The 25,305-nt window shown below is 40.9% G+C and overlaps 1 protein-coding gene across 4 annotated transcripts in view; it reads right to left on the reverse strand.

The window, feature by feature from the left end:
* The window catches only part of SSBP2 (single stranded DNA binding protein 2), a 165,309-nt gene that overhangs the window by 50,259 nt on the left and 89,745 nt on the right, over window positions 1-25,305 (reverse strand). For 2 of the 4 annotated variants that reach the window (XM_054986654.1, XM_054986653.1), the window contains exon 5: window positions 558-647. The exons of the other annotated variants lie outside the window; for them this stretch is intronic. In XM_054986654.1, the coding sequence (XP_054842629.1) occupies window positions 558-647 (90 nt within the window). The remainder of the gene's footprint in view (window positions 1-557; window positions 648-25,305) is intronic. 4 annotated transcript variants of the gene reach the window in all.

The following is a 25,305-nucleotide window of genomic DNA, read 5'->3' on the forward strand; positions in this document are numbered from 1 at the left end:
TTTCTATTTCTGTTCACATAAGTGCAGGAAGTCATTCCTGTGCAACATAGGGTAAAGCAGGACTGTATTTGCACCAGTGACAGCAGGCCATCAGAACAATGGAGAAGGGACCTCTACCAGGACCATGGTTCTCTGGTTAAGAATATATATTGTCTGCTCAACCTTTTGGACTTCAGGTTGCTAGCCTCTCACAACAAACGCTGACACACACCCCTTCCCAAAGGCACCAAAATTATACAGTGTATGCTAAATGAAACTACAGAAACTACAAACTCACTAGTGATCTGAATACTATAGATATATCTAATATTTCATCACATTGGTTTACATTTGCTCTGCTTCACAATTTTCAACTCCTCCCCTAAACTAGCATATGCCTTACTCACCAGAGATACTCTATTCCAACTCCCTCCCTCCACCCCAGGTTTCATATTTAAATACTATGCATCTTATACATGGTATAATCTGAAACAGCACCCTGTTGCAGCAGCACCAAATAATACTAGGACCCATTTCTAAGTCCTGAAATTCCTACGATCATAATTTTTTCTGAATACCTGAAAAAAACCCGGCGGTACAGGACCTACTGGCATGCCATCTCCTGGGGGAATGTTTCCTAGCACTGGACTGGGAGCTGCTGCAGCGCTCTGAAAAGAACAAAGGAAAAATAAACCTGTGTCATTGCACAATAGGCATAAAACCAAGATACTGCCTACCCCACAGAGTTGCAAGGCAGAAAGTAATACTCTCTATATGACATTTTTCAAAATTTCCTTAATATTAAATCAATACTGCTCATTTTCAAAAATACACAAGTGAAATTGTTACTTTCAAGTTCAAATATAAGTTTCTTGAATGAATGGCCTTATAATTGCACATGAAAGGCAGTTAGCAATCAATAGTCACTCCCAAGTATTCATTTAGGTAATGGAGGAACAGTTTAGTCATGTGGCTGGGTACTAAAGCTCAGCCTAAAATTTAGTTGTCTAAACAGGAAAACTAATCATTTGCCAGGCAAAACATCCAAAACTCTAAAGGAGAATGGGATCAGAAATATTTGGGATATTGGCTTGGACTCAAAGGTGCCCTAACGTGATGGAAGGCACTTCTATTCATACAAAGAGGAAGAATGTCCCAGCTTTCATTAATTGCTTTTTCCTGCTGCAGTCTCCACATGCCACTTGCGACGTTTCTTCCAGCATAGCCCTTTAACCATAAGAAACAACTTCTCAGGTTGACAAGCACTGGGGATAGAACCCCTTCTGTCCTTTCCCCCAAAGAAACAACTTTAAATACTCCTGTTCCTTTTAGAATATTGCTGGCAACAATTCAACTGTGCAACAAATACTGGAAAAAAGGTTCTGAAGTTTCAAACTAGGAACACCTCCTATTCTATAGTTTGTCCCTTCTTGCCCTTTTTGCATGGAACTTCCTCTCAAAACTCCTGTGTGATATCACCTTTATCACTTCCTTCAAATCCCTTCTCCAAATCCACCTGTTCAGTGAAGCTTCTGCACAACCTGTTTGCCCCCTTCCCTACTGAAAATAAGCTTAAGTTATAACATGAATGAACACACATTTTTACAATTTAACCCCACTAGGGTTGCCTGCTCCAAGCTGGGAAATTCCTGGAGATCTGGGGGGTGAAACCTGGAGAAACCTGGAAAAAGTGGGGTTTGGGGGAGGGAAAAGACCTTGGCAGGGCATAATTCCATAGAGTCCAACCCCCAAAGTAGCCATTTTCTCCAGGTGAATTGACCTCTGTGGCCTGGAGACCAGTTGTAATTCCGGGCGATCTCCAGCCACTACCTGGAGGCTGGCAACCCTAAACTCCACCCCCTTCCCTTCCTTTAATGTTCTGCTTTAGGTCAAATTTTAGATTATAAGCTTCTTACAGATAGGGAACCTGTCTTATATTTTGTGATCTGCTATACCTGTTGACAGTAAAAACAAATAGCTAGTCTCATTCTTAATAGAAATTTGGAGGTGGAGAGTCTGCTTCAAATGGTACCTCCTCTATGAATTGCCTGGAGGATTCTGGACAAGACTCCATTTCTCTGCCTCTATTCTCCATCTAAAAGAGGGAGTAACAGTGGCCAACCTTCCAGTGGCTGCTGTGAATGTAAACACTTTTAAAGCATTTTCTTAAATTACAGAAATGCTAATATATAATTTAACTACATTTTTAAAATGAAATTACATCAGAAACATGGTTTATAATTTTGTCAGGTTTTTTCCTGGGAAATCTGCTGTGAATAGATCTAATCATGTTTTTTTTTAAAAAAATCCAAAACTTTAAAACAGGTTTTGCTTACAAATTAATGGACTGGGTTCATGACTGTTAATTTTGTGGAACAAAGAAATGTATTAGGTTAAGTGAAGTTAGCTACTACTACAAATAGGGATATAGCTTGAGAAATTACAAAGCAGAGAACTGCTGCAAAAAAGGAATTCCAACTTTGTATAAAAAAGCCAGTTATGTTTAATTTCTAAAAGTCTTTCTCTAAGCAGTGCATTTCGTAATGGCATAGGGCTGAATCACTGCAAAGCCTTCTAACACAACAAGCCTATGAGCACAGAATACAAGATTAACTTTCATTTTATTAATAAATTGCTAATATCTGCTCTACAGAATACTACTTATTCTAAGTTACTTAACTGGCCACTGGATGTCACTTTTGTACCCAGTAAATATAAATTCACCTGTAAATTTCCTCTTCAAGCTTTTGGCACAGTAACCAGCTTAAGGAAGTGTGCCATGTAATTCTGAGAACATCGGAAAACAAAATTTGATTAGGTCGGCACAAGGTGATGCTTTTATTTTCCCCTAAGCTAAACAAATAAAGGGCAAGGAGGGATACAGTAAGCTCAGGCTTTGCAATATTTCTCTATCAAACATTCAGCATGAAGAAAATTAGTAAACCATTAATTTATACATTGAATTATGCCAACTACATGTCTGCATACAATAGCCAGGACCAGCACATGCGGCCACTTGAGGTTCCTATGATGATGGGCCCCTGTGGCTACTCCATCCCTCTCTTGTTTGCTGTCAACCATCTTCCTATCCTCCACCTGTAATCAGAGTGTGACTCTATCATAATGCTATTCTACCTATTTGGATGGGGTTGAGCATTCTGCAGATAGCCCTGGATTACATTGGGGGAGGGAGCAGCCACCCTAACGATTTTTAAATGACCTTTTATCTCTTAGCCTGGATGCTTCAGACAGTGTTCTTGCCCCTTCCTCCTCCTTTCTCTTCTGGGTCTAATTGGAGACAGGTTCTACTATCTTTGCAAAGCACCAGCCCATTCTGATTGTTAGAAGAAAGTTGACACTTTCCAAAAGATACCCCAATTCCTCTCCATTTAAGGCTGGGGAGAGTGGAAAGAGGAAGAGACAGGATTTGCTAAAACCAGGCTAAATACTAAGATTTTTTAAGGTTTCCTATCTTTATCTGAACCCAAGTGAAAGCTGCTCTCTGTGAGGACACCTTAGGTAGCCTGTTTGGGCGGTTCCAGAATAGCTTGAAAGACTTATAGGAGCAACATGGGTTGCCAGGCCCCGTCAATCTCCTAGCGGGGGATCTGGGCCTGGCACTTACCTCCTTTTTGATGGGGGGTATGCGCGCGCGAACGCTCCTGCAAAGTGTGATGACATCACTTCCAGGAAGTGACGTTATCACACACCCCCAGCGCGCCCACACTCCATGGGGGCTCGCAGTGGGGGCTGCTGTGGAGCGCAGGAATGCTCCTGTGCTCCACAGCGGCCCAAACATGCCCGCGGATCGGGCCCATTTTGAGGTGCTGTGGAGCGCAGGAGCTCTCCTGAGCTCCACAATACCTCAAAACGGGCCCATTTTGGCCTGGATTGGGCCCATTTTGAGCAACTGTGGAGCATGGGAGCGCTCCTGTGCACCACAGCATCCCAAAACAGGCCCGATCCACACCAAAACAGGCATGATCCATAGACGTTTTGGTGTGGATCGGGCCCATTTTGGGGTGCTGTGGCATGCAGGAGCGCTCCCACGCTCCACAGTGGCTCAAAATGGGCCCAATCTGGGCCAAAATGGGCCCATTTTGAGGCACTCTGCAGCGCCTCAAAACAGGCCCGATCCACGGGCGTGCACAGCTCCGCAGGGGAGCACGCACAGAGGGTGCGCCCCCCCCCCACTGGCCAGGTAAGTGGGGGTGGGGTGTGGGGGGCGTGGACAGGGGATCCCCCGCCCCCACCGCGGGTCTGGCCCCCCCATGATGATATAAACAATAAGCAGAACTGGATGCTGGGATTTACATTAGGCACAATGCATTATAGTATATTCTACAAAAGACCCATATAGTAGATTCTACAAAAGAGCCAATGAATTGTACTAGTCAACAATTAATGTTATGTGAGAAAATGGAATCTATGTTCTCCATCATTTCTTTCTGGAGCTAGTATGGTTAAGATGCATAATTTTCTATGGTCTTCCGTCTTACAGTACAGAAATGCAACAAATGAAATTTGTTTTGATAGAACCTCAAGGAAACAGCTGACTGCCCCATTCACATTACCAGCTGAAAAAGGCAATATGCAAAATAAAGCTGAATAGTGTTGCTAGGCATACTTTTAAAAGGTTTATCTTACTGTAGAACACAGTATTTTGAAAGGTTACTTCATCACAGCTATGTCACAAAAGGCATCTGCCACACAATCTCATTAATTAGTCAGACATGAAAGAGTTCTTTTAAGGAAATATTGAGGATACTTGTGCAATGGTGAAGTAAAAGTAGTCACACAGAAGTCAACCAACCCACCAAGAAGTTTAAAAAACTTCTCTTCAGTGACAAAGCATATCCAGCATGTCCTGCAATTTATTTCACAAAAATAAGCAAACATAATTATGGCTACGTCATTACTACTACTGACAGGTTTCATAACATAATCTGAGCAAAATTATCAAAATCTGTACATTTATTAAAATTAAACTAATTGTATCCCCAACAGGACCTTGCTATTTTGCTTAAACATTTTATAAACGTGTCTTGGTTCTATAAACACACTCAAATCATCCTACTCTGTGGGTTCATAGCTCCATACCATGGATAGCATTTCCTGAACTTAAACCTCTATTTGAAATTAGTTTGTTTCAAAGAATATATTCATACAAAATCAATTGTGACTTTACTACACAATTATTGTTTTTCATACTGAAGACAGAACTTTGCTGAGCTCGTAACTATCCTTAGGGAAAGCCTCAGCTGTCATGCAAAGATCCCTAGAGAACAAGCTTTTTGAACTGCATCAAGAAAGAACATATCACCATTGCATTAAACTAAACACACCCTATGGTTGATAGATGAACATAAATTCAAACTCTGGGGTAGATGGCCTATGGTTTATTGTGGAAAGGAAGGTTGAGGAAGATTAACTATTTGTATCCATGCACATAGCTGTAATTGGACTGTCTGAGGGCCCATCCAGACACAACATTCTACAATCACAGTTCCCAAGGGTTTTATTGTGTGTGTGTGCGTGTGATTATCAGGCACAAGGGAGCCAGATTCTAATCAGGATTACTGAATGCACAGAAGTGGGGTTGAAGCCTCCCTGCTTGTGCTGTTTTCAAAGCCTGATGTTTCAAGTCAGGAAAATGGCACGGAGGAAGGAGATTAAACCTCAGTCTCCTTATGCTGCTGCCCAGATCAGAATCATGTCTGTTATTTATTTGTTTGTTTGTTTATTACAAAAAGCTGGAAGCTCAGATCAAACAACTTCCATCCAGCATTTTGTCTGGTTTGTTCCTTCTGTCAAAGAAGTACAGCAGAAGAATGCAGGGCAGGGTCCCTAACCGTATACTACATCTTGCTATCACAGTAGCCAAAAAGGAGGGAGACTAGGGGCAGAAAAGATTGCAGAGGGAATAATTCTCTGGGAGCCCATGGTGAGCCCTGCTCTTTAACTGCATTAGAAGCACTGATAGAAAAAGAATGACACAGTGCTGTTTCCAAAGGTTGGAAGAGCACTGAAATACAAATTAAACCAGAACAGCCTGCAAAACACCCACCCACTCCCTTCCAGACAGCTGGCTCTTGTTTATACAAATCTTTTGTTTTCATCAGCTACCACCACAGCTCACCTCATCTCTTAATACAGGTTCAAATTAGATAGAAAAGGGCACATGGCTCAAATCATACTGTGCTGAATTCCTACAAAGTATACCTCTTCTAGGGTTGTCAGGTCCCCCAACCCCACTCCCCCAGAAGGAGATCTGGGGCCCGGCTCCTATCTTCTCTTTTTCCTTTTCACACACTCCCGGCTTGCGCGATGATGTCACTTCTTGGAAGTGACACCATTGCACAGGTCACGGGTAGACAAACAGCAATACGGACAAAAGAAAGCCACGAACAGCCCCATCTGCTGTTCGAGAACAAGCTGTTCATGAGGCCCCATTCTAAACGAACAGGTGGTCATTGCAAGCCCCGTTTGTTGCTGTTCGTCAAGCCAGACAGTCTGGCACCTGCAATCAATTCCCTTGGCCACTTAGGCAGGGATTGTCTGAACTCTGTCTGAACTCCTGCTGTTGCCCTGGAAACCCCAATCTAAGCCCAATTTAGCTTGTAGGGCAGGTCTTCCTTTCAAGTGTGGAGCTCCAAATTTGTTACAAGGGAGCAAAGACGAGGGGGGAAGGAGGCTCCCAGCTCTGGCTTTGCAGACAGTGGAGAGGTAGAGACAGTTGCTGTTGGCATTGATAGAGAGAGTGCATTGGAGCTTGAATTTTCTTTGTGTGTGGTGTGGTAGGAATCTACCCCTTCAAGTTTCAGGGCTGTTGCCAGGTGCTGAGGCCAAGCTATTATTTATTATTGGTACCTTTCCTGGTGCCTCCTCAGGTCAGGTTTCTGGGAGTGGTGCAGTAGAGATTTTGACCAAACTTGGATGATGGCTGGAGGAGAGCCTGCTGGCCCCCAAGAACATCCAACCACGAACACGTTCGTGAACAGGTCATGCACGTAAGTGTTTGTGAGTCCCTGTTCGTGGATGGCAATGAACAACAAACATCATGTTCGTTTTTTTCCTTTTTTTTTAATTAATAAATTTTTATTGGATGGGTCAATATATAGTCAGATTAAAACACAAATACAATCCATTTCAATTCCCACAAGTATATTTCCCCACCCCTCCCCTCCCCCTTTTCGATGTTGACTTCCAACAGCACTCGAACCCCCCGCTATTAATATCACATTATTTCTATATTATAGTTGTTCTTATCTTATTATTAGTAAAGATCTTAACTATATCTTATCTTACTTAGTATCATTAAAACCCTTCAAAAGACCACAATTGTCCCTTAACATCCCATTTCTTTTCCATATATTTTTTCAGCTTTTTCCAATCTTCCAAAAATATTTTTGGTTCTTGATCCTTCAAGTTTCTTGTTAGTTTGTCCATTTCAGCCATGTACAACAATTTGTTTGTCCATTCTTCAGTTTTAGGTATTTCTTCTTTCTTCCGGTATTGAGCATATAATATTCTTGCTATGTTCGTTTTTTTCCCCTGTTCATGCCCATCTCTAGTCACGGGCTGCCATGGGAACACTCCTGCGTTCCCAGGGGGGCAAATTGCACCCACTTCAGGCCCGAATCAGGCCCAAATTGGGCTGCTGCAGAGTACAGTAGTGCTCCCATGTCCACAGTGGCCTGATTCAGGCTGGATTTGGCTCAGAATGGCCTGGATCAAGCCGCCGCAGAGCACAGCAGTGCTCCCGTGCTCCACAGCAGCCCTATTTGGGCCTGATTCAGGCCAAATACAGCCTGAATCAGGCCACTGTGGCATGCAGGAGTGAGTGCTGCCACCCAGGAACATGCCCCATGACCTACGGGTGTGCCTTGGGAGACGCGTTCCCCCCCTGCTAGCCAGGTAAGCAGGGGCTGGGGGTGGAGGGTGGAAGCAGAGATTCCCCACCCCTGCTGGGGGCCTGGCATCCCTAACCTTTTCCCTTGCTGCAGATTTAAACTGTAGCATGAGTAGATATGAGTGGGGACTTGACCTTTCTTCAACCTGCACTCCCTCTACCCAAAAACTACCCCGCCCCAAAAATCTACATTTTGCTATCCTTATCTCAGCAGGGTGACTTGGAATTAAATCCTGCTAGAAGAAAAAGGTATCTTAGGGTAGAAAAGACTGGTTGGGGTTTAGCTTATCCTCCCACTATGCCGTACTTTAAACATTTTCCTACCTTGTAGGAATTGGGAATGTCCCAGTTTTGATACACAGGAATATCACCATCACAATGATATTCAATAGTTTGGCCCTTACATAAAAATATAATTTAGAGATTAAAGCACTTGACAAAGAAATAAATACCAATAGTTAGCACTATGTAATTTACAATAAACAGAAAGAAGTTTAGCTATTTCCTATCCTTCAAAAAGAATATGCAGTGAAACTGTTTCAATATAAAAAACCTCTACACTCCTAAAGCAAGTTTTGGTCAACTAATTCTAGCAAATCTAAATTCTTCCTATGGCATAGTTATTTGAAAGTTGGAAGCATATTGCTACCTGCAGTAGGATTTTTTAAAAAATAATAATAGAATAGGTCTCTGTTCATAATTGCCATATACCCAGGACCATAAACAGGGTCAGCATACCCTATTTGAAAATCAACATTGTAAGTTATCTGCAATGCAACAGATTTCTAGTGTGGCATAGATGATAAAGCAGTGGAAACACTGGATTATTTTAGAAAGCTTCAGCATTGGGGACCCATAACACAGTCCCATCCTTAAGGTAAGGAAAACAGTTCAACAGAAGCCCAATAATGCAGAAGGAAAGGAGTGTTCAGATGTTTAGCCAGAACCATTACTTACTTTACGAGGGAGAAAGGCAACTAAAAGAGCAAGAAACATCAATATAAAAACCTATGTAGAAACCTGAAACGAGAATAAATCAAATCATACATAGTTCCAGATCTAGTGGCTTCAGGAAGTCTATCAGCTAGCAGAGAATCAATTATTTGCTTCGCGCTGTTTAATGCAAACTTAATTACTTTAATTAACAAATGTAATTAAGTTAATTAATGTTATTAAAGTTACTATAATCCATGATTTGATTATGGACGAAGAAGTGTTGATTTTAATCTACAAGACCCACAATGCCTAGGAACCTTACACCCTAAGGGACTCCCATTTCTGCCACAGTGACCACATCAGTTAAGTAGGGAGGTATTTACTACTTGACACAACAATTGATTAGCAAAGGTCTAACAGACTATTTTAATTCAAACCTGAAAAAGCTAAGTGTTTTTGCACTTATTAAAACTAACTACAGACTAGAAGTTTGGATAGAGGTTTGATTGTTGTTGTGATCGCTAGACTTTTGGCGCAATCTGTTTTAAGTGGCTACTGCAAATAAAACTTAAGAAGCCAATCTTTACCTATGTAAGTGCAGCATAATATTCCTTTTAGGTATGGAAAGTGCTACTGTTATGACTGATATAGTTCCTATTTGTATACATTTGTTTGTTGTTCAAAATAAAAGTATGTTGATTTGTTTTTATATACAATTCATCTTAAAACCAATAAGCTTTATTTAACTCTTGAATAAAATAATATAAGACTCTACATCAACAAAAAACCCTTTAACTGAATTAAATCCACACCATGGATTAAAGTTCTATGGGTGAAAATAGCAGTTGGTGAAACATATTAAATAGTATCAGTCATCAGCAGTACGTTAAAATATTAGTTAACCTTCAATGGACATGGACAATACCTCACTAAACATTTCTCCAACAGCGCAAACAATATTGGTAGAACTACCATGATATTCAAGAGAGACAAGCTAGGTATTCATAGATCATAGTAACAGGTATTTCACAATTACGAGCTTCAATTAAAAACAAATTTATACAAGTTGTGCGTGCGTGAGAATGTGTATGAGTGTATAAAGTGCTGTCAAGTTACAGATGATCTATGCAAGTTAAACTCCTGTATTTCCTCACAAAACCACACAGAGTTAATCTTTAGTTTGTACTGATTACCTTTTGTTATAGAAGTACAACTTTTAATCAAAACAAATGAATAGCACAGTGACCAATTACATTATACAAACATACTTTATTTTAGCTATGGTGTATTGCTCTCATTGTAGATTAATTAAACATGAGCTCTTCTATAGAACTAGTTATGTACTTTTAAGAGTTTCAGAAATTGTATTCATGCCTTTCTGCTGAAGAATAAAGCATAAAAAACAGCTTTGTTAATAACCACTGCAACACAGAATATAGGAAAGATTAGAGCTAATTCTCATGACCATCTTTTTTTTTAAAGACAGAACATGTCATGGGATAGTTACATAATAAAAGCATAAAACAGCCAAAACAGTATTCACTCAACTCAAACATAACAAAGGCCATTGTGGAGGACCTGGGGCCAAGTAGGGTCTGAGAATTTATCACCAGTTTCAAAGAGTGGTTAATGAAGAAGGGTGCCAGGGCTGAAAGGCCATGGTCCCTGTCTAGTGGAAGACACAACCAGCCTATTCCAGAGTCCCAGACTGGCCTTGTAGTAAAGTGTAAATACGTGTTTGATGGTCTGTGGATGCAAATCAAGTGCTGGTTCCAAAAAGTGAAGAATAATGGACATTTGATTCCTCTAGAATCAGGTATAATCCTCCATCTTTTTTAACACAATCAAGTACTAGAGAAGTAGAATCTTGTTCTATAATGGGAACGTGGTACTGTTCTATAACACTTCTTTGCAGGAAGAAGAGGATTTCATTCAAAGAATGCATATTAGCAGAGTCGTTTGTGTCATAGAGACATGATTTTAATCACATATATTCTAGTTATACACGTGTATTCTAGTGAACTTTGTATAACCTTTCACATAGTTTGTTGGCAAGTTGTAGAAAAACAACAAAAGACATTCTTTTATCTTTAACAACCAATTAAAAGTAGCTGGAAAAAACAATGATGTTTAATTGTTAAGAATAAGTATAATCTGATTATCTAGCTCTTCAACATTTTTTAAAGATTTGTAGGGTCTTATCTATGCAGGTACAAAATGGCTTTGGCAAAATATCACAATTGAAAATCTGAAAAATCAGCTAAATATTTTAATATTATTTTTATATTATTGTCACATGTAAAAGAGCTTAGAGCTATCATTATATATAGCAAATGTAATTTAATATAAAAGGATGTCACTGAGATTAAAAACGAGGGTTTTGAAGAAGGAAATCTCAAGCAGAAAATTTTAGGCGAGGAACATATATGTCTGTGTGTCTATGTGTGCCTTGATGGGAATTATACAAGAAGAACTCACATAAAGTATTCGTACTGAGGAGCAGGTTCTCAAAGGATAGATATCTGTTTCTATCTGTAGCTCTGAGCTTACCCAAAATTTGAGATATAAATCTCTGAACTGGACAGAGAACTGGACAGCTTATAAGTGGATGGGTGGGGTGGGTGGACAAGTGGCATACTACTACACTGGACAGCAATAACACACTTTTCCAGTCCCTACACTGCTTGGACTTTCCCTATATCAGTGGGGTGTCCAGATCTTGTGAGATCTGCAATCAGAAGTAGTACCGAAGGCTGCAGAACAAGCAACATTTCACATTTTCCAAGTTCTCTTTTTACCAGTGACAGTTTCCTATCCTTATCAAATTAGTTTCTCACATCAGAGCCTTGAGGATAGCTTATAAAAATAATGCAGGTTGCTAGAGTTGAGGGTTCAATGACCCCCTTTTCCAGGGTCTGTAGAACTTTAATCTTGAATGGGATGTGAAAGAATCTAGTGTAAATGCGTATAAATGAACACAGCCAGTCTTTGCACACACACTGAAGATCACATTGAACCTATTAAAATAAGGGATAACACCCTTCAAATACAAAAGGTATCCATAGTTTCATTTGCAAAATATAGGAACTGGGAAGTAAACAGTTCCTGCTGGCCCAGGCCATAGCAGCTAGATCCAAGAGGCATAGAAAGAAAGGACTGATAGTGCTTAAAGAAAGGAAGCAGTTTTTTATTGGGAGAATGTGAAAAATTCCAGAACAGCATCTTTAGAGATTTGGGGGGGGGGGACGTGGAGGAGATATCAGAGGATGTGCATTGGATTGATTCAAATAATTCTTCATGGACTGGACTCAAGTGATTGCTGTTGGAGATGAGTTATCATCAGTTTGGGACCTATCCTGTAGGATTCTACAGGGTGCAGTCCTATCTTCCATGCTTTTAAATATCTATGTAAAGCCCTTAGGACAAATCATTTGTAGTTTGGGGGGTGGCCATCATCAATATGCTGACAACGCTCACCTCTCTGTCTCCTTATCTAAATCTCCTAGGTGATGCAATAGAATTCCTGAATCTGCTGTGGCTAAGAGTGAACAAATTGAAATGAAATCCTGACAAGACAGAGATAATGCTGGTTGGGAAAGGTGGAGATTTTGAAGCACATTATGCTTCCCATTTTTGACAGGGTCCAGGTGACCCTTGCTGGATCCTAGGGGTTACACTGGATCCAACTTTACTGCTGGAGAAGCAAGTTAATGCAGCTGCAAAAAATACTTTCTTCCAACTCAGTTTAGGCTGGAAGATGATTCCCGCCCCTACCTTGACATGGCTGTCTGACCACCTGGATCCTGCCACAATAACACTAAGAGTAAACTACTGTAATAGGTCCAGTAGCACCTATAAGACTAACAAAATTTGTGGTAGGGTATGAGCTTTTGTGAACCACAGCTTACTTCTTGCTTATGCTTTGTTGCAGCTCCATTTCAGATTGCTGCAAACAAATCTTCTTACATTGTTTACTGGAGATCCCATCCTGTTGACAGTTTAATCCACCGTGACTCTTACTGAGAAAGGTGGACGACAGACAGACAGGATGTTTTCTCAGGAGTAATTAGACATTCTTGGTCAACTAGGTTTTTCAATTTATAATCAATATTGTTAATAACCATTCGAGTTAAATTTTCCTTGCCACTAAATTAGTGTCTTGTGATAATGTCTCACGTAAGAAGCATAATTTGAAGACAACTCTTTAAAAAAAGAGATAGTTTAGTTTCCAGAAAGACTGAAGTGATATCTTCATATAAATTTCTGATAGTGGTTTATACAGAAAAAGTTCTTATTTTTATTGGACATCATGGAACAGGACTGGAAAGGACCTCACTGAAGACTAGTGACTTGGAACTTAGGCAAATAGGATCCATATTCCCTTAATAGAATGGCCACGGTAATCGTAAACATTAGGATAATCTACTTCTCCTTGTACATTTTTGTACCGGCACTTATGTCCAACACAGTCATTTTGGTCTGCTAGATGCTTATTTAGAGCTTGCATACAAATATTAAAAAATACGCTGATGAATGAAACATCTTGATATATAACTTTAGTTACATGAAAGTTCAAAAAACATAAATAAAGAAAACCAACTACATGACTTAAATACAGCATAACTTGCCATTTCATGTACAGCAGTAATCTGACAAGTGTAATTTGTTCCTCAGGGACCAATACTAAACGATAAATACCATGGTGTTTAGAATTATTTCAAACAGCAATTCTTTTATGAAGAACTGCTTAAAGAAAAATGCCTTGTATAATCCTGGAACATAATTCACTAATAAAAACTCTTACCATGTAAACATTGCTGAGGTAAGTATATTTTCTAGCAAAATTGGACAATTTCCTTCAATGAAGATACTACCACAGTAAATTGAAGCTCCACATCAGTTGCTGTAAAGATTATTTATTTACTTTTTACTTACTTCATTTATACCCTGCCTTTCTGACACAACTCTTGAGATTCTGTGATGGTGTATCTTATCTCACTGTTAATAACTCAATGCTGGCCCAATTGTTAGTATGCTGGCAACAATTAAGGATGCTGTCACAGTACTATTTTCTATAGGCGTTTCCATACTGTTCCCCAGTAGCAATGGATTTCTCAAAACAAGACCTCTTCGCCCACTTCTCAGTACCAGACACAGCTTCAGTTAACAGAGTGGTAACTACAATTTCTGTTGTGGCAGCTAAAGTTGATGCATAGGATTCGTGTGGCATTAAGATGCTATTACTCTGTGCTATGTAATGAGCAGAAGTGGAGAATGCCACTTCTATTGAAATAGATCCCACAGGTATAATTCACACAGTCATATTTATCATTCTACTATAAACTACGTGCAATGGAACATTTCAAAAGTAAGTGAATGTAGGATTGCTGCTTGGGAGTATTAAAGTTGTCATGTTCGTGGTACTGAAACGTAGTAGCTAAGGACACTTAGTGTTATTGCTTAAAGATGAGCTGCAATGATACTTCAAAGAAATACATTCTTCTCTAAAGTAACACTTAACCTCTTCCTACCTTCAGGTTCTCAGGAGACTGAGATTGTTTCCATCTAAAGGCAACCACAACTATATACAGTAACAATGTTACTCCAAGCTGCATCTCATTGAGTGATTCCGCACACATTGGATAATGCACTTCCAATCCTCTTTATAGATCTTTTGGAATGGATTTTTTTGTATGCGGAACAAAAAATCCACCTCAAACGATTGATAAACTACATTGAAAGTGCATTATCCAACGTGTGGAGAATCAGCCTATGTTATAACGGTTAAATCACAAGGAAACTTTGCCACTGACATAAATAGGAGGTGGCTGTATGTTAACTGGGGCCCTTTCACATTTCTATTTTAACCTGGTTATCTGTTGCTGCCCTGACTTTATGAAAAGCAATATGGGGGCAACGGTTTCAAACATCTGTTTATAATATGGACCACAGTGAACCACTGTGGGATTACCACCCTCCCTTGGGCCACCAGAATTTTAAAAATTGTTTTTTTTAAAAAAAATGCTATAGTGTCATGGCTAGAGATGATTAATGATCCAGCTGATCATGGATCAGCACTGGCGCTGATCCCCAATTAATGATCCACACTGATCATCTCCCGTTTCCGATCCGTGGAGCGTGGAGGCAAAAGCGGAGGGGCGCTCCGCTGTTCCCAGTGATACAGGAATGGTGGCTGATGCCGGCGGCATCTGTGTTTGTGTTTGGCTGTCTGTGTTTGGCTGTCAGAGCTGCCTATCAGGGTTTACAGGGATGAGATTGGAGTGCCCATGGCTACAGAACACCCCCTTCCCCTCCCTCCCTTGGGTGTCTTCTCCCAGCTGGTGACTGCTTTGCTGCTCCGTGGTTGCAAGGAAGCCCTGCTGATCAAGGAAAGCTGGGCTTCCATTCGGGTTTCCAGGGCAACAGGAGGGCAAACACAGCTCAGGCATTCCCCTGGCTCCGTTGCCAGAGGAATAGATTGCTGGTGCCTGAGTGTCTGGCTTCCCAATCCGAGAACGATCTCCCCGATCCAGCCCCCCTCCCGACCGCTGGATCATTGGCCATGCCCGAGCATGATCCTCCGGGTCCCGATCGCGCGATCGCCATTATCGTGGGTTTTTTTCTATTGTAATGCGGATCGTGCCCATATCTAGTCATGGCATTATACTGATAGCGGTAGCATATTCTCTAAAATTTCAGCTTCCTTTTTTAAAAAAAGTAAGTTTCTAGCCCTTCCCTTGCAAGGATATAAGGAAAAAGGAATATCTCTGCAAGGGAAGGGGCTAGAGTCTTTTGTTAAAAAAAATGAAAGCTGGGAATTCAGAGTACCTGCTAAACGTATCATTACAACTCTATAGTGCTATAGCAATCGCTATCTGTTAAAAAAAAGGATGTGCTGGAAATCAGTGACATTTCCAGGCAACACTGGCGAAAGTGCCACTGACATTTTAAACAGTGAATTGGAGTGGGTCAGAAGTACACAGAAACTTGAAAATGGGGGGAAATGTTTTTTTAAAAAACTGGCTCAATCCCACATTGCAAATGGGACACAAGCGACTTTGTCCGAAAAGGAGAAAAAAAAATAGCAACCAGAAGCCAAACCAGTTGTTTCTGAAATCGCAATGAGCAGACAAAACGGTTTATGAGTTGTGTGAAAAGGGCCTAACATACAATCACTTCCTACTGAAGTCAGTGGCAAGGTTAAACAGAGCACAATGCCCCAGTGGCTAAACCTTATACAAAGGTCTTCAATTACAGTTCTTGCTTACAAACAGGTATCATCCAGACCTGGTGTCAACCTTCAGTTTTAGCCTTGCAAATTTATTCCCCATGAACATGAGCTTGAGGGACAAAGGATGGCAATCGTGGATAAAAGATCTCAGAGTGTGCAAAGTCAAATTGTGGTTTTGGAACAAAAACATGATCTGTATGTCTTACAAGCCAGGTTCCCAGATCCTCTGGTTGGGGTAGGGGATCTCCCACTTCAAGCCCCTGCTGCCTCTTGACTGGCTGGCGAGGGGGGGGGGAGTGCAGGGAATAGAAGAGCACGCTCTGGAGCCTTCGTTGTCACACCAGGAATAACATCATTCCCAACTCCTCCTCCCTGACCCCACTTACCTGGCCAGCAAGGGGGGGTGCCCCAGGGTGGTGCAGCACGTCCCTGTGCCCTGCTGTGGCGTGCCCCCACACCCCGCAATGGGCCCATCTCGGGCTGAATTTGGCCTGCAAGGGGGGGATTCAGCCTTTTGACGAGCACAGGAGTGTATACCGGGCTGCCCTTTGACCCACGTGATGATGTCACTTCCCAGAAGTGATGTCATCTCACACACCAGGAGTGCGCACGCAAGAAGGGATGCGAACGCCATGGAGGGTGAGTGCCAAGTTCCCAGTCTCCCGCCAAGGGAACTAAAGGGACCTGGCAACCCTACTCTGGAGCATGCACACATTTTGCGCATGCTCATGGCAAGGTTCCCCTGTGAGTTACCTCCCTGTGACCCCCTGGGTTCGGTGCTTGGAGGCCTGGCAACCCTAATAACAAGCCAAATTTTCAAACCCCATAAATAAATTTATGCCCCTTCTCTCTATACAAGAAAGACTTTAGTAATTTGCTGACTATACATTAAGAAGGTGTGTGTGTGTGTGTGTGTGTGTGTGTGTGTGTGTGCGCGCATGCTCCAGAGTTGAGAATATTTTAATCTAAAACTGAAATTCTTCAATACCAGTTAGGCCTCACATGTTGCAGAGGTGACAAGGTTGAAAAAACGCTAACAGAAAATCAAGAAATTCAGAAGCCGCAACATAATCTTTTATGACTTGGATATCATAATATACAGAAATTATTTGTATATAGGTAGTCCCCTTCTAGTAACTACTAGCTGTGTTCTTGGTTCCAAGTGATGGCACAGACTATTGTGGGAAGAGACACAGAGTATTTAAAACTAATTATTTAAACTAGAACACAAACAGTAATGGTTATTAAATCCTTGACACATGTATAAAAGAATAAAATTTTGCAAACAGACTAGATGGAACTGCACAAAGTTACCATATTTTATATAAATTTACTTGTGTTTCTACTCAGAAGTTATTTCCTCAATTCTTAATCGACCAGCCCAGTACAGAGTTTCATTGCACTGTCACACAGCTCTGAACCAATCAACCAGATTTCCTACTTTTCTTATTTTTTATTAATCAAATGTATTTTAATTAAAAGATTTATTTTTCTGTTTTCCCTGATGGTGCAAGGAGACTTACAATTCTCAATTAAATTCTAAATTAAAATAATCCCTAATACAATTACACCCCATTAACCACCCTCCGAGAAAACGCCCGTAGCTCAAACCCATTAAAACCTCTTGCAAATATGAAGGTCTTACTGCACCTCCTAAAACTTCTGAGGACAGTATCCTGCTCAGATAGCCTATTCCTCAGGGTTGGAGCCTCTATGGAAAAGGAATTGGTTTCAGTGGATGATAGGCAGGGAAGGCCATAAAAAGGCGATTACAACGAAACTGATTCTCTTGCTTCTACTAACAAGCTATTCAAGGCCAGCCATCATACTAACTTCTGAAGTTATAATGAGATCAAGTTCGTGCTTCTTAGTATTTTAGGCTCTTATTTTGGAAAAAAATACATTTAAGGCAAAAATATTAGATAAATAGATTCACATTTAAATAAACTAAAAATTAAATAATCGCATTATCTAAATTGCATAGACATCTGACCAGTGATCACATACACTGAGAAATGAAATGACCCATTTAAAGACCAAAAACCACATTTTAGTTCTCAAAAGACTGTTTCACACACAGAAAGCTAAGCTAGCACCATTGAATGCAAGACTGTATTGCACATTTTGACTGACATTTACTAATGACCAACTTTACTTATACTCTAAAGCACCTGAAAATGTCTTCATGAAATTTTCCTGTTAACAACTAGTGCTACATTGATCAATCTAATTCCAACATTTGATTTACCAGCAGCAAGCATGCATGCACACACAAAATTTTTTCACTGCTTTCAAGGCTCTATTTGGGTGGAAAGGCAGCATACAAACGTTTTAAAATAAATGGATAAATAAATAAATATACTGAATGGTGCACAGATACAGCACTATAAAGTAAAATGCTCTCATAGTATTAATAATTACACTCATGCCAACTCCTTATGGTATGGCATCAGGTGATCATATCATTTGAAATCTGATGGTCATCCAAAATTCTTTATAGCAGGCAAACAATAATATTTAATGTATTGTCGAAGGCTTTCACGACTGGAGAACCATGGTTGTTGTGGGGTTTCCGGGCTGTATTGCCGTGGTCTTGGCATTGTAGTTCCTGACGTTTCGCCAGCAGCTGTGGCTGGCATCTTCAGAGGTGTAGCACCAAAAGACGGAGATCTCTCAGTGTCACAGTGTGGAAAAGGTGTTGGCAGGTCATTTATATCTACTCAGGAGGGGTGGGGTTGAGCTGAGTCATCCTGTAAGAGTTTCCCAGGGTGTGGAATGCTAATGGCGGGAGGCTTCACTGTATCCTGAGGACGTTCTTTTGCATATGGATTGGTGCTTGATGTGCTAATCTTCTCCGCAGGGCTATTGTCGGGTGTAGAGTGTTTTGTTAGCCTGGTGTTTTTCAGAACTGGAAACCATGCTCTTAAGGTTTCTTCTTTCCTGTTGAAGTTTTGCTTATGCTTGTGAATTTCAATGGCTTCCCTGTGCAGTCTGACAAAGTAGTTGGAAGTGTTGTCCAGTATTTTGGTGTCCTGGAATAAGATACTGTGCCCTGTTTGTGTTAGGCTATGTTCAGCCACTGCTGATTTTTCAGGTTGCTATGATCAGCAAAAGACAGTAGAGACCCCCTCACCTCTGCAGGAGTATACCGTATACCCTGCAGCTGTGGACAAGTGTACATCGGGACCACAAAGCGTAGCATCCAGACAAGAATAAAAGAACATGAAAGACACTGCAGACTTGGCCATCCTGAAAAATCAGCAGTGGCTGAACATAGCCTAACACAAACAGGGCACAGTATCTTATTCCAGGACACCAAAATACTGGACAACACTTCCAACTACTTTGTCAGACTGCACAGGGAAGCCATTGAAATTCACAAGCATAAGCAAAACTTCAACAGGAAAGAAGAAACCTTAAGAATGAACAGAGCATGGTTTCCAGTTCTGAAAAAGGCTAACAAAACACTCTACACCCGACAATAGCCCTGCGGAGAAGATTAGCACATCAAGCACCAATCCATATGCAAAAGAACCTCCTCAGGATACAGTGAAGCCTCCCACCATTAGCATTCCACACCCTGGGAAACTCTTACAGGATGACTCAGCTCAACCCCACCCCTCCTGAGTAGATACAAATGACCTGCCAACACCTTTTCCACACTGTGACACTGAGAGATCTCCGTCTTTTGGTGCTACACCTCTGAAGATGCCAGCCACAGCTGCTGGCGAAACGTCAGGAACTACAATGCCAAGACCACGGCAATACAGCCTGGAAAACCCACAACAACCAATAATATTTAACTCGCTCTTGCAGGGGGGTTTTGTGAGAATTTTTGTCTTTACAGGCAAAAATATGACACGTGGGTGTGGGTCCAAAGATACCAGGGTAAGGGAAAGAAGAAATGAGTGGACTATTTTCTCTAAGTGCTCCCCCCTAAAATATCATGGAGAGGCAGAGGAAGGAAAAATCAACAGACACACAGATACGGGAAAGTGCTTATCTGCTCACAGCTGGATCTCATGACATTACATTGCCCTGCAGGTGATACCAAGAGTCTCTCATTTTAGCAACCTTTTGCTGATCTCTTGAATATATATTTTTGCACAGGATGCCATTAATGATTCTTTAATATTATTTAAAAACTTGTGTATAGATAAGACCACTTCTATTTCAGTCCTTCCAACTGAGAAATTTTGTAAAAAAGATCAAATTTATATGAAATAAACATCACGATTTTGATCAATAAATCTATTTGCTTAAGAGTTCTATTTTGGTCATGGGAAGAAGACTGAAAGAATGAAAAATTACTGGAGAAAAAAATTGTAATGAAAGTAACTGATAAAATATGGAAGACTATTTTTCTACACTTAAATTTCCTTAATACAAGTAATCTAAGACAAATAATTTTAAATATAAAAGATAATAATGACACACTCAGAGCAGTGAACAAAGTGAATGTTATTTTTATCCCTACAATATACCTGAGGAGGTGGGGCTGAGAAGAGTTGCTTACTAAAGGCCACCTGCAGAGTTCATGGCTGTAGTGGGAGTCAGATTGCTGATTCACATCCCAGCCACTTAACCACTATGCTACAGCAGATATCTCACTCTAGCAAATTAACTAAATGTAATAAAGCACTATATTATTATCCTAATGCTTGCAATTTCCATGTGGTAGAAAAAATGTGACAAGGTTTAGAAATTCTGCAAACTAGTATAGTATAACATTAAACGACTTCAGTTCAGTTGTCTGTGACCTGTCATGCCACTCTTATGATGACCACTAAAAAGAATATAAAAAAACTTCCTTACAAATACACAGAGAGATATCAGAGAAATTCAAGTTTACTTGCTTTAACTTTCAAGCAAACAAGCCATCTCCCCTAATTCTATTATCTACAGGGATTAATTCTCCTTAGAGGATTAATTATTACACAAGTTTTGTAACACTATGCGTGCTCCCGCAACTAGAACTTCTGGCTTTTAAGCAACAACATTTTTACATTTTTAAACAGTCACTGCAGACGAAAATTCAATGATTACATTTTATTTATTTATCTTACTATATAAAAGGGTGTGTTCTAGACAACTCACTTCCTACCCTGGTGCGCCACCAGAGAGCGCTGCGGTGGAGGGAAGCCCAGGCGAGGCAGCCTGACCCTCCAGAGAGCGCACCATGGCGGGAAGCCCAGGCCAGGATCAGGAGGGGAGCAGATGGAAATGCCCACCCCCACCTTCACCCAGCTGAGATCAGGAGGGAGCAGGTGGCAATGCTCGCCCCCTGTCTTCACCCAGTCGGGATGAGGCGAGGAGCAGGAGACAATTCCTGCTCTCCCCTTCACCCAGCTGAGATAAGAAGCAAAACAGGTGGCAATGCCCGCCCTCCCTTCAACCCACTGGAATCAAGCACGGAGCAGGTGGCAATGCAGCACCCCCTTCACCTGGCCAGGATCAGGTGCACAGCAGGTGGCAATGCCTGCCATCCCTTCACGTGGATGGGATCAAGTGTGGAGCAGGAGCAAATGCCTGCACCACCTTCATCCTACTGGGTTCAAGTGCAGAGCGGGTGGCAATGCCCGCCCCCTGCCTTCACCAAGCAGGGATCAGGAGCAGAGCAGGAGGCAATCCCTGCTTGGTGAAGGTTTCTGAAAACCAGGCGTAACCTTCACGTCTGTAAAACACACACACAATTTGAGGGCAATATGCCCCAAATCAGAATACTGATGTCTGTGTATGCACAAACATTAAAAGAAAAAAACCCCCTCAATCTTCCATTACAAAATAGCTACAGAAGTTGCCTGCATGGTGGGCTCTCTGGTAGTGCCTTGGGGCTGAAATTGCAGCGGATGTGTTGCTTTGTGCACTGAGGACAGAAACCACCATGCAAGTAATTGACAATGACCTGGTGTAGAAAGCCTTAACAAGCTTTCTGCCCCAAATCATTGCCAATCACCTGCACAGTAGGATTAAGGTAGTGGTTTGGGGCTGAAAGTATGTGGATGAAAATATATGGGACAAGCTTTGAGTCCTAAAATTTCATTGATTACCTGGCCAGCAAAGACAATATCTGCCAGGTGATTGACAGTAGCTTAGGAATGAATGAGTGCATGATGTGCTTTCAGCTCCAAGCAGCGCCACAGGGCACAGGATGAGGAAAAGGAGAATGGGATTTCCTTTCATGCACAAGTCCTTGCAGGTTTTCCACTTATAGTACCATATTATTCAAAGGCAAGTTGTTTTCACAATTTTTATTACCTGGAAAACAGTTTTTTACCCCAGATTAAAAACCACTGTATAGCTATGTAACTCAGAACTGATTTGAGGTTTCTTAAAATTTGGTAGGTGAAATCCACAGCAGCAGAAAATAAAATAGGTTACCAGCATGGTACTGTATATCATTTAAGCAATCAAATAGTTAATTTTACATACTGCTTCACAGTATGTGATACAATTTTTTTATTAAAATGTACGTTGATTAAAAGTGTACTTACTTAACAGCACGGTCTTTGCAGCTCAACCCTATGGTCCATTCTGCAAAGATGACAGCAGATATGGTTGAGCACACATATTGCTGCAATAATGCAATATACTGATGTTGTATTGCCTGCCTATGTAAAGAAACTCCAAACGAAGTAAGAATGGTTCAAGTACAGCTACACCATGCAAGGCCTTGTATGGGGCCAGGCTGTGTGCAGAAGGGTAAGATACTCTCTCATCTACAGACTGTAATGTCTCTGTGAAAATGCACTGCTCTACACTCAGCATGCAACAAAGAGATCACCCTGCACCATCCCCAAACCCAACACTAATATACAGTACCACAATGGTAAGAGAACAAGGGGAAGGAGGGAAAAGAACACAAATGGAAAGCATGCTGAATGCTCATAGAATAAACACTCGCATGTATATTTTATTTATCTATTTAACTTCATTTTTGCCCTGCCTTTCCCCCCAATGAGGCTGCAAAGAAGTGGTTCGCATCATTCTCCTCTCCTCCATTTTACCTATCAGGTAGGTTAGGCTGAAAGCAAGCTTCCATGGTGGAGATTTGAACCTGGTCTCCCAGATGCCATTCCAACACTCCACGCACTATGCCACACTGATGTCGTGGTTATAAAAGGTTATAAAAGGAATATCAGTAACCAGGCATCAGTACAAAAATGGTGACGCAGCACTCATCCATGCACTTGAGATGCAAGGCCTGCAGCACCAAAACATAAGGAATAAGGTAGGAGGTAAACACACTTCTACATAAAGTTACTAAACCTTAAAAAAGGACATTGTCCAAATACACCACAGCACAATCCCTGAGGAATGAGGATCTTTACTAATTTACATTTTTGTTTTAATGAATTAAATTTAATTAATGAAATCTTGATTGACACTTGCAAGTTGCGTATGTTGCAAAACTAAACCAGTCAACTGCTTTGGTTGGGTTCCCTTTCCATTAAACATACTTTAAACATCTACTATTTTCTAGCTGTTATGGACTTGAACTGTTTCTTCTTTAAAAAAAATAAGAAAATCTCAATGGATGACACCACATTTCCCTGATGAGGCATACTCTGTTTGAAGCAGAAAGTAGATGGTAGCATTGCAATAGTCAGGTAACATTTGCTAATCAAATTCTCCAGAAGGTATTTCTTTATATAAAGATTTGAACGGGTTTGTTAAGTGTAATCTGTTGCTTTAAATATGTACTCCTATATACTACCTGTGCTTCATGTTGTCTAATGTCAGTCCTAGAATTGATTATGTTCTGTTTCAACATTTCTTTAATTCTATATTGGATCCTTGCTAATCCTATGTCTTGTATTTATTTACTGTATGGCATTGCTTATGGAAATATCCTTGAGAATGTATGTATACTGATTGTACTAATCGCACACTATGCAATTCCCCTTGAGTCTCAGTTAGAAAGATAGACTATAAATGACATAAATAAATACATAATAAATAAAATAAATAATTGAAAACAAAGTTACACCCTTCTAAGTCCACTGAAGTCATCTAATTGCACTATTGCTTACCCTTTTAATTAACACAAAACTTGAATGTAAATGTACAACATTCAGAGCAACAGTGCATACGTGACATCATTAATGTGTTTTCGTAACATTTCAAACCTAAGAGCCTGCAAGAATTTGTTTACATTTCTGGCCAACAAGATTCTCCTTCAATGAATCTAAAAATGCCATGAATCTAATTTTAATTCTGAATAAGTATAAATATAATATAGATAAGCACATTTCAAAATATTACTTTACAGTCTGTATAGTCTTCAAGTATGTTTTCTACTATTAAGTAGAAACTAAGTTGTAAAGGTGTGTGTGTGCGCGCGCACACACACACAAATCCTGGAAATCTGAATCAGGGTTTCCAGAGATCTTTAAAAAAAAAAAAAAACTGGTAGTCTTGAAATCCAGGCAAGATTCTCTGACCCATTTAAGACAGATCAGAGAATCTCAGATTTATTTGGCCATTATTCCCTATAGGGAAATCTGGGGACTTGGGGGGCAGGGAGTTTTCAAGCACACTCTACCAAATTTGCAGGGCATCTACTCCTGACTATCCTCTAAAGATCCCCCAAGTTTCAGGGAATTGGATCCTGGGGTCCAATTCTATGTGTCTCTACTCTTAAACAGAAACACAGAGACAAGACTGTCACTGGTCAAAGGCACACACACTGCCAAATGCAACCTCAACCCGGAGAATGCTCAACGGAACCAAACTGAAGTCCCCTCCTCAACCCAAGTGCCTCCTAGACAAGCTGCCTAGCCACTCTCATAGAAACTATGAGGAAGGGACCCCAAGGGACCCCAAGGGCCATCTAATCCCAAGCCCTGCACAGTGTTGGAAATTCACAGCTGTCTCGCCTTCACTCCCTCCAGTGACCCCTGCTCTATGACCAGAGGAAGGTAAAAAACCTCCAGGATACTCCGCCAATCTGGTCTGGAGGAAAATTCCTTTCTTAACCCAAAGTGCTGACTGGCATTACCCAAGGCATGTAAAAAAGGGTCATGAGAGCCTAGCACTGGCTCATCCTTTCATGCCCTTCCTTTCCTAATCTGCACATGTTCATACTGAGTCACAGACTCATCACTGCTGTCAGGAGCCATCTAGCCTATTCTTAAATACCTCCAAGGAAGGAGAGCCCACCACCTCCTAAGGAAGCCTGTTTTACTTTCAAATGCAAGAGGAAGCTCAACAGAACCAAAATGAAGCAAAAGAATGGATGGAATCT

Source organism: Eublepharis macularius, chromosome 8 (assembly GCF_028583425.1).
Source record: "Eublepharis macularius isolate TG4126 chromosome 8, MPM_Emac_v1.0, whole genome shotgun sequence".
NCBI lineage: Eukaryota > Metazoa > Chordata > Lepidosauria > Squamata > Eublepharidae > Eublepharis > Eublepharis macularius.